The sequence below is a fragment of the Dryobates pubescens genome, chromosome 1 (assembly GCF_014839835.1).
Source record: "Dryobates pubescens isolate bDryPub1 chromosome 1, bDryPub1.pri, whole genome shotgun sequence".
Taxonomy (NCBI): domain Eukaryota; kingdom Metazoa; phylum Chordata; class Aves; order Piciformes; family Picidae; genus Dryobates; species Dryobates pubescens.
Window position 1 is genome coordinate 45,853,310 of NC_071612.1, and position 18,375 is coordinate 45,871,684.

At 47.0% G+C, this 18,375-nt stretch overlaps 1 protein-coding gene across 1 annotated transcript in view; it reads right to left on the bottom strand.

Moving 5' to 3' along the window:
- Positions 1–8,822: 8,822 nt before the first annotated feature.
- Positions 8,823–18,375, bottom strand: part of LOC104298552 (transmembrane protease serine 11E) — a 42,866-nt gene continuing 33,313 nt past the window's right edge. The window contains exons 6-10 of the mRNA XM_054167086.1: positions 15,605–15,643; positions 12,495–12,690; positions 11,481–11,740; positions 10,153–10,295; positions 8,823–8,984 (exon numbers count right to left, since the gene is read on the bottom strand). Of these exons, the coding sequence (XP_054023061.1) occupies positions 8,823–8,984; positions 10,153–10,295; positions 11,481–11,740; positions 12,495–12,690; positions 15,605–15,643 (800 nt within the window). The remainder of the gene's footprint in view (positions 8,985–10,152; positions 10,296–11,480; positions 11,741–12,494; positions 12,691–15,604; positions 15,644–18,375) is intronic.

An 18,375-nucleotide genomic window follows, 5' to 3' on the forward strand; every position in this document is an offset into this window, starting at 1 on the left:
GCCGCCGCCCGGCTCTCGCCGCAGCCTGTCCTCAGCACCGCGGCGGCCTGGCCTTGCGATCAAGGCCTGAGCGCTGCCGCCGGCGACGGGGGAAGAGGCAGGAAGGGGGTGGGAAACGGCAGCGCCGGTGCCGCGGCGCTTCCCCGCCTGCGCCGACATGAGGGGCTGGGCTATGGGGGCCCGGCGCGGCCCGCCTTCTGCCGCCGGGAGGAGGCGGGCTCAGGGCGGCCCAGCATGGCGGCGGCAGGGGCATGGGTGCAGGCGGGCGAGGATTGGGCTCAGGGCGGCCCAGCATGGCGGCGGCAGGGGCATGGGTGCAGGCGGGCGAGGATTTGGCTCAGGGCGGCCCGGCATGGCAGCGGGAGCGGCATGGGCGCAGGCGGGGGACGGCTGGGCTGAGGGCAGCCCGGCATGGCAGCGGGAGCGGCATGGGCGCAGGCGGGGGACGGCTGGGCTGAGGGCAGCCCGGCATGGCAGCGGGAGCGGCATGGGCGCAGGCGGGGGACGGCTGGGCTGAGGGCAGCCCGGCATGGCAGCGGGAGCGGCATGGGCGCAGGCGGGGGACGGCTGGGCTGAGGGCAGCCCGGCATGGCAGCGGGAGCGGCATGGGCGCAGGCGGGGGACGGCTGGGCTGAGGGCAGCCCGGCATGGCAGCGGGAGCGGCATGGGCGCAGGCGGGGGACGGCTGGGCTGAGGGCAGCCCGGCATGGCAGCGGGAGCGGCATGGGCGCAGGCGGGGGACGGCTGGGCTGCGGGAGCAACCTCTGCGTATAGCGGGCCACGCTTAAGCCAGTAATTAATAAAGCAAACCAAAACAAACCCGCGCACTTTCTGCCCGCAAAGTAACAGATCATGATTGGTAAGAAAATACTTTTTGTAAAGAGACGCCATTAGGTTCCAGCAGTACCAGTTAGGCGATCAAGAATGTCTCCAAGCCCTCCTCCTGTCTCCATGTTTTGCAGGAGAGAGCCAGCAGGATATCACATACTTCAGAAATATGAAACGTTTTGTTGAAAGACATTAAGGAGCCAAGTTGTGAAACGCTAGACAGCATCCAAAAGGGTGGTGAGACACTGGCACAGGTTGCCCAGGGGGGTGGTGGAAGCTGCACCCCTGGATGTTTTTAAGGCCGGGCTGGATGTGGCTCTGGACAACCTGATCTAGTGGAGGATGTCCTTACGCGTGGCAGGGGCGTTGGAACTAGATGATCTGTCAGGTCCCTTCCGACGCTGACAGTTCTGTGATCCAAGGCTGTAAAGGAGCAGAGGTTTTGGGGGAAAATGCAGGCAAAACCAGCCTAAGTCCCATGCCACTGTGGTATATAGGCTTGTGGAAGCACTTGCCTTTTTTTTTTTTCCTGTGTGGCATTTAACAGGAGAAAGCAAGGCATGGCAACCATCATTCACCCTCCTCCGCCAACTCAACACTACCTCCTATAAATTCCCATTTTCCAAGCTCTGATTAAGCTCCCAGCACTTCCCACCTTCCCATCACAGTTTCACCTCATTTGAACTCAAACCCTTCCCTTTGCCTAACCACAGGGTAGGTGGGATGACTTTTCCTTGACTCCATGAGTACATCTTAGCTAGAATGGGAAGGACTCATGCTACTGCATGAGCAGCAACTGGGAAAATGTCACTGCACACTGTGCATACTGAATAGTCAGCTTAGGTTTTAAAATATCTGCAACTCTGAAAAATAAAATAACCCATCTGCATCCTAGGGTATGCAAGAAAGCAAACAAAATAAACCCAGGCCTTTTCTCTCTTTTGATTGGGGTTTTGAGAACTTCATGGAACAAGATGACCCAAATTTTGGGTCACAGGTTTTGGGTCTTGTCAGTATCCAATGCATTATATCTACTTTTTGTGAGCATCCATTTTTTTGCATTCAGTTCTAGTGTCCCAAACATAAGAAGGACACAGAGCTGTTAGAGTCCAGAGGAGAGCCATGAAGATGATCCAAGGACCAGAGCACCTTTGCTACGAGGACAGGGTGAGGGAGCTGGGGTTGTTCAGCCCGGAGAACAGAAGACTCTGGGGTCACCTTAAAGCTGCCTTCCAATATCTGAAAGGATTCTCCAGGAAGGTGGCAGAGGGACTTTTTGTCAGGGTGTCTTGAGATAGGACAGGGAGGAATAGTTTGAAGCTGAGGGAGAGCAGGGTTAGACTGGGTCTTTGAAGTTCTTCAGCACAAGACTGGGGAGACTGGAACAGGTTGCCCAGGGAAGTGGTGGATGCTTCCTCCCTGGGAGAGTTCAAGGCTAGGTTGGATGAGGCCTTGAGCCAAGTATAGTTGAGAGACATCCCTCCCATGACTGGGAGGTTTAGTAAATTATCTCTGAGGTCCCTTCCAACCTGAGCCATTCTATTATTATTTTAGCATTACATCTTCTTTTTGTGATCATCCAATGAATTATTGTAGCATTTGATTCTCCCTAACAGACAGAGTTCTAGCAACCCTCCATCACTTCCTCAAGGCTTACACCTCAGCCCTACAAGACGTGTGGCATTTATACTGCATTAGGGAAAAAGACTAAGATCAGGTGGACAACACTCTGATCATTCAAACGTGGGCAATGCTTGACAAGTTCAGGCTGAAAGTGCCTGCCAGCTCCACAGCTGTTTTTCGGTGATGCTCAGAGGTAACTTTCCAAGAACCACTAGAGGCCACTAGAAGTCTGAGACGCTGGGCTGAGAGCTGGGTCAAAGGCAGCAAGCCGTTCACTTCTTCAGGGTGACATCACAGAACTGTCTGGCTGGAAAAGGCCTTCGAGATCACAAAGTCCAACCTTTATCTAATTATCGACTTTGGTGCTAAACCACGTCCCTTTGCACCACATCTCGGCAACGAGGAACGCGATCCTTACCAGTAGAGGAGCTGATATTTAAAGGCTGGTGTTTGCTTTGTAGCTTTTTCACACAATGCACAAAAATCAGAAAATACAAGAATAAATTCCACACCCCACCCCCCCCCTTATTTCAGTAAAGCAGTTTCAAAGCGCAGTGTACATACCTGATGAACAGAATTAACAGGAGTCCCAGCTGCAAAGGGTGAGGGAAAAAAGCGAAGGAGACAACAAAAAACACAAGCTTCATTTTTTCCACTTTGCCAGGTTTTTTTTGTTCTGTCAGTGATTTTTACCTTTAATTTTCTAGTTTCCTTAAGAATTAATCTATTTCAAGGTTGGTGGAGACTTTGTTGTTGTTGGTTTGGTTTTATTTTTGTTTTAGGATTAACTGACAATTCCCATTTTTAAGAGCTTACAAATCAAATGTGTTACGAAACAAACAAACAAACAAAACCAACCAACCAACCCAAACCAAACAAAGCCCCCACAAAACAAAAACAAACAAAAACCCCAACATAGCTGCTACCTACCTTCCTGTCCTGGTCATTACAATTTTTAGGATAGCAGCCGCTTTGATGTGCAGTCATCAGATTTTGCAGAGTAACAGCGAACACTGAGAAGACTTTTGCCTAAACAGAGAAACAACAACATCCAGTTAATTCTTACCTAGAGGTTCAGTGGCAATTAAGCAAAGACTAACCATCAGTGAAACTGTGAACATGAGCATTCTAAGATAAACTGCCATGTAAAAATGGGCAGATTCTGCTTACCTCAGAAGCCAAAGACAGTGGTTCCCAATTGTACACCTACAATTACCAGGTGTACCCACAAGCCCTCCTTGGTTCATGGTACCTAATAAAAAATATATTGGTTTGTCATAGACTTATTGAATGGTCTGGGTTGAAAGGGACCTTAAAGATCATCCAATTCCAGGACACCTCCTGCTAGACCAGGTTGCTCAAGGCCTCATCCAACCTGGCCTTGAACACTTCCAGGGAAGGGGCATCCACAACCTCCCTGGGCAAACTGCTCCAGTGTCTCCCCTAGAAAGCAGTAACTTTGTGTATTTGATGTCATATATAAAGCAGTAACTTTGTATATTTGATGCACATAACTAAGTATATTTAATATTTGAGGGCCAGTGAAAATTAGCTTAGTTGAGTATTTTCAAGGCATGATTCAAATATTTAAGATGCTTTAAACAATTAGAATAGAACAGAATAAACCAGGTTGGAAGAGACCTTCAAGATCATCGTGTCCAACCCATCATCCAACACCACCTAATCAACTAAACCATGGCAATGATAATAAGTAAAAAGAAACTGACCAAAGAGCCCTCAAAATTAGGTACTAGCTGGAGAAAAGTTAATGGGTCAAGGAGAAAACAAAGGAAGCTGCAAAGGAAGGTCTGTGCAGTTAAATGTTCCATGATGCAACCACTGAGGCCTGTGCACTGAACCGTGGGCACAGCTGTGGGAGGCTTCTGGCGTGCACGTGCACATGGTCACACAGAGACAGGGGCTACAGACCATCTGAATCTGCAAAATAAGACAGATCTATGTACAGGTGATACCAGACAGATTGTTAGGCTCAAATCCAAGGACAGCTTAGTCAGATTTCAACTGCTGAAATACCAGCCCTAAGCTTTTAGTAGCATTACATACTGCAGACAGCAAATTAACTCCTTTAAACACCATAAACACAACTATTCCGCTCATCATTTTTTCAACATAACCCTGACAAGTAATATTTGGTCTTATACAACTAAGAAGAAAAATTAATTTTTCACTTTGCTTCCAAGACTGAAACATTTGAAACATCTGGAAATGTCTGACTCTTCCTTTTTTCCCCACAGCCTTCTCCTTTAAAATACAGATGTAACTGTAAACACCCTGGTAAATGTGGTTAAAGTCAGCTGCCTCTTTTGGGACTGGCCAAAGGTTCCCTGACTTGCTGAAGCAATGAGCAGCGTGTGGTCAGGAGCACAGCACCACCTCCAGTCCCCAGCCTATTCATGCCCAGCATTTCTGTAACATTCATTTCTGTGCACCACTGTAGATTGGTTTTGCTTGCAGGTATTGAAAGTATCTTTAGAGACAGTATTTTTCAGAAGGAGCTGAAGCTGACAGAGCTGTAAATCTTCTTTCTGTCTGCTGGGTAAATCCCAGCTGCCTGCACTTTGTAGTTTTATTTTTAGCCTTTTAATTTCCTGGTTTCCAGGCACAATATCCTGTTCTTAATGGGGACTCCGTTAAGAATGGAGGAAATCAGGAGACACCACTCTATATATTTTTCTCCCTAAAAAATGTGTTATTTGAAGTACCAAGGCCAACACAATTCAGTTCTCACACAAGCCAGTGTAGAAATGACCATAAATCTATGCCGATGTCCTTCAGTGGGTTTCCAAACATCCTGCCATGGGCTAGGGCTTGCCATCAGCTCTTACAGGAGCAAAGTGCTGACTGGCAAGGCATTGTCTCCTCTTCTGGGACACCATGGGGTGTAGGAGTTTAAAGGGACTCCAGCTTCCCAGCGGGGTGGGCCAAAGGATCTTGTCACATAAGGTTGCTCTAGCAGTGACACCTTCCTAGAAACCATGTGAGCAGTGCTGTTAAAATCCTGATCCAGATAAAGAAGGGCATCAATTGCCTAAGCTGATTCTGCACTGATACATGCGCAGAAGCACCTCCAAGAGCCAGCTTTGGTACTCACATGTATCTCCAAGGCAGGCTGTGAGTTGCCAGATAAATATTCATTGGATTAAATAACAACATTTGGCTCTCAGCTCTTCTCAGTCGTCAGCAGGAACAGCAGATACAGAGCTGGAGTTTCTACAAGTTGTACTTACATATGCAATCCCAGTGGCAGATTGATGTCTTTCAACCAGACCTCCTCACATCATTAGGCCTTGTGCAATCAGCCTCTTAGTTCTTTCCCACTTGTGCTCCAGGTTGAAAATTAGCATTGGGCAAGCCTCAAACAACCCAATTTGAATAACCAGAAGTTTGGAACATGTTTCTTGATGCTTTCAGTCTGCCTGGGAAATCTCAGGAGAAGCGGTACATCAGCTGCGCAGACCATCCCACAGCCCATTTTCAGGAATGCCATGTTACAAAGAGCAGTTTTCCCAAGGCCAGAAGCATTCCTTGGATAAAGCTTCAGATCCATTCTGAAGTGCTACCTTAACTGGAATTCCCCTGTGAGTATTTCAGAACAGCAGATGACCCACCTTGTCTTTGCTGCACCATCTGTAAAGCTCCAACCACTGTTAAAGACAAACAGTCCCTAGGAGGGGGAAGGAACAGAGAGAGCTGCAGCTTTAGAACAGTCTTATATCCAAGCAAGGAGGATTAGTCTGTTTTGCATAACAGACAATTCTTAGTTTGGTTATTGGGGGGGGGGGGGGGGGGGGGGGGAGGGGGAAAGGACAAAAAAAAAGGACAAGAAAAGGACCAATTGTTTTAAAACACATTTAATGTTATGAAATATATTACCTTTATATTGTTCACATCCTTGCTAAACCTTAACAGCAACAACAATAAAAAGGGTTTTAAAAATCTTTTCTTTAACCACACAGTGTTACCTTGGGTTTATTCTAGGGCAGAAAACAGAGTTTTCATAAATAAAAACACTGACATAGAGTCTAAGACAAACCCAGACCAGACAGCTTGCTAAAAAACTTGTGAAAAGTGCATCTGGCTGGCTCAGGACTCCCTGAGTAAGGGACATTCTCCTACACACCTCTTGGCTGGTTGGCCTCTCAGGAGACAATCTGCAGTACAGGCTGCCTTTCTTACTCCAAAGGTGTTCTATGTACATGGCACTTGCAGCATGAGGTAGGAACCAGTTCATAGGGACTGTATCTAATCTGGGCCTCAGGTCCTTCGGGGTGCCCCTCTGTTTGCTAGGCAGAATGGTAGACTGGAGTGGAAAATAAAGCCTCTGGTAGCTGTCCAAGTGAGCTCCTGCTGACTTGGAGTCACAATTAGCCATCTGAGTGTAAGGAAGGACACTTGGCATGATTCTCACCTTCAAAGCACAAAAAAAAAAATAGATATAATTTTTTTTCCCAATAGGATGCCTTCAAAACAGGGGACCTGAGCATTAGAAGAATGCAGTGTTTTCAGGTGGCCTAATCCAAAACTCCATAAAGTTTCTGTTCTGTAACTGAACCTGGCCCAGAGTAGATTCTTATTGAAAAATAGCAGCAACTCATAAGTGCATAAACTACAAACTTCAACAATGAATTAAGGAAACAGATTTGCTGCACCTAACCATCCTCCTAACTGTCCCAGGATCCTTTTCATTTTATAATGGAAACGGAAAATCAGGATAAAGACACTACTGTTTCAAAACCTTGGCTAACCTAGAACCTCCCACAGATCTGAGATAAGGCATCTTGTCTTTTACTGAAATTCAAAAGACACAGAGAAAGATTGGAAGGAGCCTAACAATAAGACAATCTTCTCCTCCATATCTGAGGCTTCAACGTGGCCTTTTCCATCCATACACAGACTTGTAATTCAGGGTGGGATTTTTCAGAGCATCTCACTCCCAGGGATGTTGATTACTAGAAAGCCTACATAGTAGTAAGGCTGAGGAGAGGCCAATCCTGAGCAAAAGGTGAGGCAAAACGCTTCAGACAACATTTTTCAGCTGTGTAAGGTCTAGCTGTGGAGCCTGCAGCTTCCTTCATATGTTACACAGATGCCTATGAGTCCTGCACTCACAGCCTAAGCACCCCTGTGGCTGCTCAAAGACTGTAGGAAACAGTACTGGGGTGACTTTGGATCCTCATGTTGAAGGCCTGGGCTCTAGGGGATGGTAATGGCCATGTCACTGGACCCTCTTCTACCAGCAATCCATGAGATGCCATGCACAGAGGTAGGGCAAATGCTTTATCAGTGTCTAAGGATTGCATTCACCATGAAGCTTTTATTTGGGATTGTTCTTTAATTACTCTTCAGCCTCATAAGACAGGATCATGTTCACTCCTGGCAAAGATGAGTCCATCAGTGAAGCAAGACAATACCACTAACTTCTTGCTTTGCAGTGAGCTGCTGTGCACTGGCTGGCATGCCCTGGGCAAAGCAGGCTATTTCTTGAACTAGAAGGTAGTTCCCAGTTGCATTTGTGTGAATATTTCTTTTTCCCTTTAGCACAGATTTCAATGTTGTGTTTCCTTCCAGGGAGGCTCTTTGTGAGGACACACTTCTAACAGACAAATGTGGGTAGAGCTCATGTTCCTGTATCTTAGGCATACTATGAGTTGGACAGAGTAGATCAGAGTAGAACTGGTCCAGAGGTAGCAGCACAGTGTTATGGTAAAGCACTTCCACAATAGCCCTATCAAGTAGCTTGAACTTCACATAATCCACAAAAAAAGGTCTGTGAAAAATATGCTTCATAACAGATCATTAAGCTTTTCTTGTTTCCCTTCCAACTTACTGCAGACATGGAATTTCTCCTTTTCCACAGCCTAGGACCTAACCTCAGTCCTAGCGGATCCACCGTTAGCTGTGAAGGCCTCCACGCAAGGTGGACATCCAGGACCTGGGCTGCAGTCTGTGCAGTTGATAGTCTCAAAGAGAGCAACAATCAGTGCTGGCTTTGCTAGAAACGCAGCTGAGGCAGCTGGGGGAAGGTTGAACTCCAGACCTTGTCTATGGCTGAAGAAAAATTTCTTATTTTACTTTCCTGGAAAATCTTTGTAAAACTGGGAGCATTTAAATGTTAGTTTAATGAAGTCAGTTTGTAATTTCTGATAACAGAGAATGTTCCAAGGCTCCAGGATGGGGCAGGCAATCTCATGTGTTTAGTCTAAATTCACAAGGGCTTAGTATCTCTGATGGGCAAAGGTTGCTCCAGCCAAAATTACAGAGGAATAAATACACTGAAAAAGAACCTGTCAGAATTACAGACAAATGAGTTACACAGAGTCTATGCAGTTAAATCCACTTCTGCTTTGGGATTAGACGCCAGTTTGTGAGGTAATCCAGTCACGGAAATAAGTCACTCGTGTGTAAACTCCAGGTTTATTTGGTTTGGCACATTCATCTCCCCAGCTCACTATTCCCACGAGGTACCACATCAGTCTAGAGTCTGGAGTAACCAGTGGGCCCCCAGAGTCTCCCTAGAGAAAGAGGAGGGTAAAAACGACAAAAAAAAAGGATTTAATTGATCAGAAGGGAAAATGCCGTTCTCTGCATAGACAGGAGAGTGTGTCCAAAAAGGAGAGTGAGCAAGCAGCAGTTCAAGAGCTGCTATGTCTGATGAATCCAGGCTGTTGCAAACTTGAGTTAGAAGATGATGGCTTTTTCCAACTTGCCTTAGAACCTTAGTCTGGGTTCTGGAAAGGATCTCCTTTAAACCAGCACTTAAGAGCACATTCTTTGTAACTAATATGAAGATAAGTTAACATTTTTTTAAAGTTACTGTTGTGGAGTCATAGAATCACAGAAAGGCTCAGGTTGGAAGGAACCTTAGACATCATCTACTTCAACCCCCCTGCCAGGGGCAGGGACACCTCTCAACTAGACTTGGCTGCTCAGAGCTTCATCCAGCCTGGCCTTGAACACCCCAGGGAGGAGGCATCCACAGCCTCCTTGGGCAACCTATTCCGGAGTCTCACCACTTTTTCCTAAGATCCAGTCTAACTCTGCTCTGCCTCAGCTTCAAACCATTCCCCCTTGTCCTGTCTCAAGACACCCTGAAGAAAAGTCCCTCTGCAGCCTTCCTGTAGGATCCCTTGGAAGACAGCTCTGAGGTCCCCCCAGAGTCTTCTCCAGGCTGAACAAGCCCAGCTCCCTCACCCTGTCCTCATAGCAGGAGTGCTCCATCCCTTGGATCATCTTTGTGGTCTCCTCTGGACTCACTTCAACAGTTCTGTGTCCTTCTTATGCTGGGGACACCAGAACTGGATGCAATATTGGAGGGCAGAATCCCCTCTCTTGCCCTGCTGGCCACACTCCTCTTGCTGCAGCCCAGCACACAGCTGCCTTCTGGGCTGCATGAGGGCACTGCTAGCTCATGGTGAGCTTCTCAGCAACCAACACCCCCAAGTTTCTTTCTTCAGGGCTCCTCTCAACCCACTCTGCACCCACCCTGGACTTATATGTGGGGTCAGCCCAACCCAGATGCTCTCTTAGTATGGATTATCTGTGCTAAATGCTATTTCATTTTATATCTTAATTCCTGTTTGAATGGACCCTAGTTAAAGGACTGTGAGTTAAGATTTGGTCAGCCAAATACTGGAGTCAGCATTAATTCAGTTTTCCTTTCTAATTTTCAGCTACAATTACCTGGCAAGCATCTACTCCTCCTTCCAAGTATCCAGCACACAACATCCTGGGTGTTATGTCCCCATCATACACTTCTTTTCTGTTGCAGGTTTTGGAATCAATAAGTTTCACTGTAGCTTCCTGAAGAGCATTTGGAGTTGGACCTGAGGGAAAATACAATTTGGGTGGTCGTCAACAGAATTACTTTATAGTCATTATGATACAGGAGGAATATTTCATGTTCTCTTACGGCTTGGTCTGACATGGAGGTTTTGCCTGTTGATTTGTCTAGGACAGGCCCTTAGGGACATCCTGATAGTCTGACGTAGGAGCTGGCCCATGAAGACAGAAGCAACAATTGCATGGCACCTAGCACAAATCCACACATTTCATATATGTTCTCTAGTATGCCATGGAACAGAAATTACCCAGCACTTGGGCAGATGATATAAAATGAAGACATTTTCATTGGCTAAATGTGCTTAGTGTGCCCTCCTTGGCTAAATCACCATCTGCACATTTTCCTGAAAGCCCATGGAGTTATCTGCAGCTTCTGGCTAGGGCTGGGAGAATATTTTTTTAGGTGCTGTACAAACATAGGCACAACTGGGCTATCTGAAATGGAAAGACTGGCAAAAGAGAACGATCTTCTTCCTGCTTCCTCCTTCAGTAGCTCTCTTTGTCCACTCTTCTTTTAGAACACAAACCTGCCAGTTGTGACTAATTAAGCCCACTGCTCACAAAAAAAGCACTGGGCTTGCTGCCATACAAGTGACTATAGAGTGGGCATCTGTTCAGTAGGAGAACAGAGCCACTCTCAGAGGACTGAGTGCCCTGCCATGTGAGGAAAGGGCAAGAGAGCTGGGTTTGTTCAGCCTGGAGAAGAGAAGGCTTAGGGGAGACCTTATCACCATGGACCTGGACATAAATGGTGGTTACCAGGAGGATGGAGACTCCCTTTTTACAAGGAGTCCCATGGAGAAGACAAGAGGTGATGGGGACAAGTTACTGCTGGGGAGATTCCCATTGGACTCCAGAAAAAAAATCACAGAAACTCAGAATGTTAGGGGTTGAAAGGGTCATTCAGTTCAACCCTGCTGCTGAAGCAGGATCGCCTAGATTAGGTCACACAGGCACACATCCAGGTTGGAAAACACTTCCCTGTGAGAACAGTTGGACATTGGAATCATCTCCCAGGGGAAGGAGTGGATTCCCCCACACTGGACAGTTTGAAGACTCAGCTTGACAGGGTGCTGGGCCAAACTCATTTCAACTGTACTGTGACCTAGAAAGGTTGGCATTCTGTGACTTACGTACCGCACAGGTCACTTGGCAGATGCAGGACTCACCGTCATTGATGAGCGCTCCCCAGCCTGTGATGACAGCATAGGTGTTGTATGGGAAGGTCTGGGCCGGCTCAGGCAGGCAGACACGGTGGATGCTGCTGGTGAACTCCACCCGCTTGGAGAGCTGCACCAGTGCGATGTCGTAGTCGTGCTCTGGGTATTGGTACTGCTCGTGAACAATGATGGTCTTGACTGATCGTTTCAAGCTTGGTGGCTTCAGAAGGGCTCCAAAGGTAGCAGTCCACTTCTGAGGGTGACCCATGCTAGAAAAGGTAAGAGTGCTGTAAGCATTTAGCTGCAAACATCAGTGTTTAAATTTGTCAGCACCTTTACTGTAAAGCTCCTTCCAGCCAGCTCCCTACTAGAGTCTTCAGGCATCCATCACTTTCCATATCAGTGCCCCACGTAGCTGTGGGCTGCTGCTAGAAGAGGGCACTTCTGCATTTCATCCTCCCATGGCAGGGGGGGTTGGAACTAGATGATCTTTAAGATCCCTTCCAAATCAAACCATTCTATGAATCTATGAACCATGGCCTCATATTCCTCCCCTCCTTTTTGTCCCTGATCTAATGATTGCGTGGCTGCAGGCTGTCATCAAATCAAAAAGCTTTTTTGCTAGAAAACTCTTCACCTCCATTGCTGGTTTTGCACATTAATAATCTGTCCAATCAGCTGTTCCATTTTGCACATCCTGCAGCTTCGTGTTGAAATGTTTAGAGTGGAGATTAGAAGAGATCTGTTGACTGAAAGGGTTCTCACAGACAGGAATAGGCTGCCCAGGGAGGTGGTTGAATCTCCATCCCTGGAGATGGCAGAGGATGTGGTGCTGAGGGCCAGGATTTAGCACCAGCTGTGGTAGAGCTAGAGAATGGTTGGAGTGGATGATCTGATTTTCCAACCCAAACCATTCTGTGCTTCTGTGATTGTTCCCCTGGAGAGTCAGGGTGCGATGCAGATCTGGAAAGCCAGACAGCCAGCAGAGATGGGGCACAGTCTGCTGCAGGGGTGGGAACTTACTCCCTGAAGCAGTGTGCAGCGGAGACAAGCCAGGTGTTGCTGATGAGCGTGGCGCCGCAGCGGTGGATGTTGTTGTACTGCAGGCTGGCCTGCCAGGGCCAGTCCCCGCTCTCTGCAGAGGACAGGCCGCCCACGATGCGCAGCGACGACGACTTGGCCATCGACTTGACCGATCTGTTCTGCCGCAGCCCGCAAACTGCCGGGAGGGAGAGAGGCTCTGTTAGCTGCTCTGCTGCTCAGCACACCTGCCGGCCCCTGTCCGTGCACAGCACATCCGGGGGACACACCACCTCGGGTCCTTTAACAGTGTTGACATGGACCAGGAAACAAACCTTCCACCAGGCCCCCACAGCCAGCACCCTCATGCACATCCTGGTAGAAACCTGAATGAGCAGCTGACTGTTACGGTGTCAATCATTCAGGCTCAGCTGCAGGAGCAGCCCCGATCAGGAACTGAAACCTTCACCACACCCCCAGGACAATTCCCAAACGCAGGGATTGGCACCTGTAATGTCCCAGGTAATCTGGCATCAAGATAAAATGTGAACATGGCAAAATCTAAGCTAAGAACAATCCAAGCCATGGGTTTGACCATGCATGCAGGCAGGTTACGCCAGCAAGATGTACCCTGGAGACAGGTGACTCTGCTTGATGCAGTTTGCAGGGGGACCTGGAGAGGCATTCGGGCAATGAGCATGATGCTAATCCAAGACCGCAGACAATAAAGGCATGGATACCTCCAGCACCACGTGCATCCATGACAAGAATTATTGTCCTCCAAACCCAGAGAGAAAGGAAAATGTCCATGGTTTCAGCCACCAGATGCAAGATATTCAGGAGCAGCTGAAGCTCTCCCATAGCTTTAGCAGCTTCCTCAAGGGACAGAGCTGCTTCAGCTGTCTTCTCCCATCCAAGCAGCATCAAATCCATCTTACCTGGACCAAGACCCACTAGCTTTCATCCAGGCCTGGATTTCAGACAGACATTAGGAAAGCTGACAGACAGGACTATCCCAGCTCATTGAAAAAGAGACAGAGCTAAGAATTATTTGCATAGTGACAACACAGTTCAAAGCATTGCACTGCCTGTCTCCTGCAGACAGTGACCCAGAGGGGGACCATGCAGAAATGGGTCACTGAAGAGCTGCTAGTCCCAGGGCCCTTGAAGTCCTCAGAAGTGAAACACTGGAGCCAGGCAGAGTGCAACCTTTGCCCCTTCCTGCTAGGACCTGCCCTGATCCAAGATTTAAAATCATAAAGAAGGAAATCAGCAAAATCCAAATCCACTTGTCAGTGAAATCTAAGTCTTCACTTCCCACGTGAAAGGAAGGCTAGAGAATATACCACAAGGGCTGAGGCTGCAGTAGCACATTTCCCTCCTCTAAGAACCATTGGTAACCCTCAATTACCTGTCCTAAAACCACATTCCTAGCAACCACCTGAGCAGTCAATGTTCAAAACACAGGGGAAAACTCACAGTTGCATCAGTGCCCCAGAACAGCAGAGCCTGAAATAGACTCCAAAAGTGATGTTATTTAATCCTTTATTACTTGGCAGCCTTCTGCCAAGAAACTGAACCTTCCCAGAGCTAAAAGAAACCCATCTTGTAAGCAAAGATGGCTATGGATGATTGCTAGATCCCCATATTGGCTGACTTTCTTGTCTGAAAGCTTAAAAATGCCTCTAAAGCAAACTACCTCAACCTAAACCCTACAGCAGTAGCTTGAGAATATCTTCCTGCTTTCCATTTCCATAAAGAACAACTTAGTGCTGCTAGCCATTCCAAATCCAGAATGTTTTCATGCTCCTCACAGGCTGCTGTAACTTCTGTAGCTTTCCTTACAGCCCCTCCTTCCCTCCAGTGCACACTGAAGACAATGACGCATTGCTGATTTCTGACCACATAGAGATGCTGGCCAGACTCTTCTACTCCTACTAGCTTTTGGGGCACTCACAGGCTGTGCTGGAGGTCTCTGCTGGGCTGCCACCATTCAAGCACCAGCTGAGCAACATATTCAGGTGTAAATCTCATTCCTCAGTGTGTGTACAGAGGAGTAAACAGGCAGCAGGGAGGAAAGGAGTTGTGCTACAGCATCCAAGGCAAGCACATACGGAAAAGATTCTGCAGTCACAGCTCTAAGATGCAGATCTAATACTTGGCATCGAGAAGACAGAGGACAAGGGTGTCTGCTCTGTGCAGGCAGGATTAGACCTGACAAAGTTTTGCATTTAAGTGCATGTTTTAATCGATTTATCATAAAGATTGCTTCTAATAATAACCTGCTCCAACATAAAACACACCAGAACCCGTGGTAAGGGCTCTGCTGTCTTAAGCACCTCACAGCTCGCTGCTGTGCCTGACACTACAGCAGCTACCCAGCCCTGACCCATGCAGTTCCATCATCTACTGGAAGCCCTCCTCACTCAGTTTTACTGAACACCCCTAGGAACCATCTGAGATACCTTGACTTGCATGGCTTACACTCTGCATGTCCAAATAGACAATTAAGCAAACCCAGTGGAAAAGGTCTCACTGGTACCAGCGGCAACTGGATCAGGCCAGGGAACAAAGATTCCTGACCATTACAGTGCTCAGCCCTCTGCTTTCTAGATGGCAGTGGTTTACACTTGAGATGCACCCTCCACCTTCCACATCAGCACTGCTGGATCTAGAAGCATGTTGCAGGCACTTATGCAGCAGCACCTCTGTGTCTCCTCTCTGCCCAGTGCTGGGGATTCCTACAGAGCACTCACCACTTGGTCTTTTCATGTTGTTTGCTCTTTTCTCACAGAATTGCTGATATTTTTAGAAGAAGGGACATCTCACAGCAAAAAATACTGAGCAGGGAACTCAGCAGTGGGTGGAGAATTTGTTTTCTGCATTTTCAAGCCAGTTTTCCCAAGTATGCCAGAAGATGCTAATGAAAAAATGCCTCCTCATGACTGAGCAGGATTTCTAACCACACAGCCTCCCTGTGTGAAGTACAAGGTCACATTCATTACACAGGAAGAGGAGAAAAAGCTTTTAAGAGCCAGGAAAAGTGCTCAGAGACTCTTAATGCTAATTAAAACAACTGGAGATAATCCCAGGCTTAAACAGCCCTCACTTACTGTCATTGAAGAGGGCTTCTGCTCTTTTCGTCTCCATATCTGAAACAAACAAACAGTCAGGGTGAGGCCAGGGCAGCACAGACATCATTTCCTATCTGCACGGTTGTCCATCAATAGCTGTTTGAGTACAGGGCACAGCCGAGGGGGCTGCTGGAGAAATGAGTGTAGCTCAGGTGTGGTCTCGTCCTTGCCCTGGCTGTCACACTCCTGTCTTCCCCAGCCAGCCAGTGTCCTCTGGGGACCAGGTACAGGGGCTCTCCCACCCCTGCTGGACCCTGATGTGTTTTGGAGAAGGAGTACAGATAAAACAAGTCCTGTATTACTCAGGATCCACAATTTTGCTTGAGAGAAATTTTTATAGTGGAAAGTTTTGAAGTTCCTTTTTTTGTAAGAAATAAACTGGCTGCATTTTACACCAGAGTGAGGGACAGGGGTCCAGTACTCACGCTGTGCCCTCTTCAAGAGCAGAACTATAGAATCATTAGGATTGGAAAAGTCCTCTAAGATCATCAAGTCCAACTTACCAATCCAACAATACCATGACCATTAAATGGAATCATAGAATCACGAAGGTTGGAAAAGACCTCTAAGATCATTAAGACCTCTAAGACCTGCACTGACTTCACTGCAGCAATAGCAGTTTACAATAGCAGTAGTTCACTCTCCTTTCTCCTACCTTATTGAGCAACAAAGTTTCTGGTACACCAATAGTAAATGAGGTAGTTAATGGAAGTGTATTGCATGGTCCAGCAGGCTCCAGCAGTGCATTCCCTCCTTTCATTTGCATGTTGCATGTTTGTGGGCAACACAGCATGCTCATATTGGCAATCCCAAGCATTGGCTCAGGGTGGAAGTCCCTTGCTCTGCTTCCTGAATGCTGCTTTTACAAGAGCTGCCATTTGAGCTGACAGCAGTCAAAACAAAATTAAAACCAAAATAAATCAACCCCCCACACTTTCAATACAACTTTAAAATAGTGATTCTTGTACAGTATCTTCCCAGTGCTGATCAATATCTAAAGGGTAGGGGTCAAGAAGATGGAGCTGGGGTCTCTTCAATGCTTCCCAGTGATGGGAAAAAGGGCTACAGGAACAAACTGAAACCCAGGAAGTTTCACTTAAAAGTAAGGGAAAACTTCTTTTCTGTGAGGGTGCTGGAGCCCTGAAGCAGGCTGTCCAGAAGGGTTGTGAAGTCTCCTTCTCTGGAGACTTTCAAAACATGCTTGGTTGTGTTCCTGTGCAACCTGAACTAGGTGACCCTTCCTTAGCAAGGGGGTTGGACTGGATGATCTTCCCACCCCCACCATGCTGGGATTCTGGGATCCACTTCATGTTTTGTAGCTGGACAGCCCTTCTCAGCAGATCCTTGTCCTTATCAATCTGCTTAATTTCTCTTTTCTGACTGCAGCCACACAGAATAACATCCTAGTTGTGATCCAAAACCACACCAAGCCAGGAGGAATCTCTTTTGAATGCAAAGAGCTCTGGCTCAGCCCTGTTTACTGCACTGCTTGTATCACTTGTGTTTTGCTTGTGGGCTTGGCACCCCTCCTGGTATGCAGAGTGAATTGCCTGGTTGCAATCCACCATTACTAGACATGTGCTCATTCATTTCTTAATCTGACAAGAAGCAGATTATGACAGAAAAAGGAAACAAACAGAGCTGCAGTGCATACATAGTCTGGCTGTGGGCAGTGCTGCACAGCAGAGGCACTGCCAGGGCTGTGGGCACTGCTCCAATCTAGAGTGAAGATGAAGTTATCATGGGACATTTATATAGCAACACAGCCTGACTGAAACCAGGAACTGCTCACATCTTAAAGATGCTTTACTGGTGAGCAAGCAACAACTTGCAAGGGCCCTTTCAGCCCTAACACCCAGCCTTATGGCACAGGTCTTCTGCAGGTCAGCTGTATTCCATGGATAATGGGGTTGGTTGTTACCAAGATCCCCTACAGCAAACTGTAACAATCTCAACTACTAAAAGGTAGGCTAGGAGAGGGGGATTCAGGGGTGGTGTTTGGTTAGAGTATGGGAAAATGGATGCTGGGCTCTGCTAAGGATTTGTCTGCTTCACTTCTGTATTTATTTATGTTGCCTAGAAGAGCTCTGAGAGACCTGGCCCTACTGGTGTACTTGATGAGCAGCCATTATTTTCCTAGAAATTCATACAACCTTCAGAACTAGCTCAGTGTGGTGGGCTGAAGTTTCCCCCCAGCATTAACTTTTAAGCCAGACCAACTCAGTTAGAAGGAAATGAAGCTGTATTTACAAGCAAAAACTACTCTCTACAATGGAACGCAATGAATATGTACAAAATATACAATATTTACAATATTATACAGATATTTACGATTAGCAAATAACACAGAAACCCCCCTGGTATCAAAGACCAGGGAAGCTGCTCCACTGCCCCCCCCAAACCTCCCCCACCCCTGTACCAGAAGGAGGGTAAAAAAAAGAGAGATGAGAGAGAAGCAGGTTAGCTTATCTCAAGGTCAGACAGAAGCATTGTTATCTCCCAGGCAAAGCAGAACAGCCAAGATCAGAGGAGAAGACAAAAGGAATGGGAATGGAAGTGAAATGTGAAGAATTGTTATGATACAGCTCCTTTTACCCCAGACATTTATCCAATGAATTTGTTTAGAATAACCTTTTCTTTTCCTTTTTATACCCAATAGTGATTTATTTATAGTTTCTCTACTTTTCTGCTCGAAATCTGCAGCTAAATTTTAAAGGCATAGCCTAAAACTGCTGCACTCAGCATTTGGG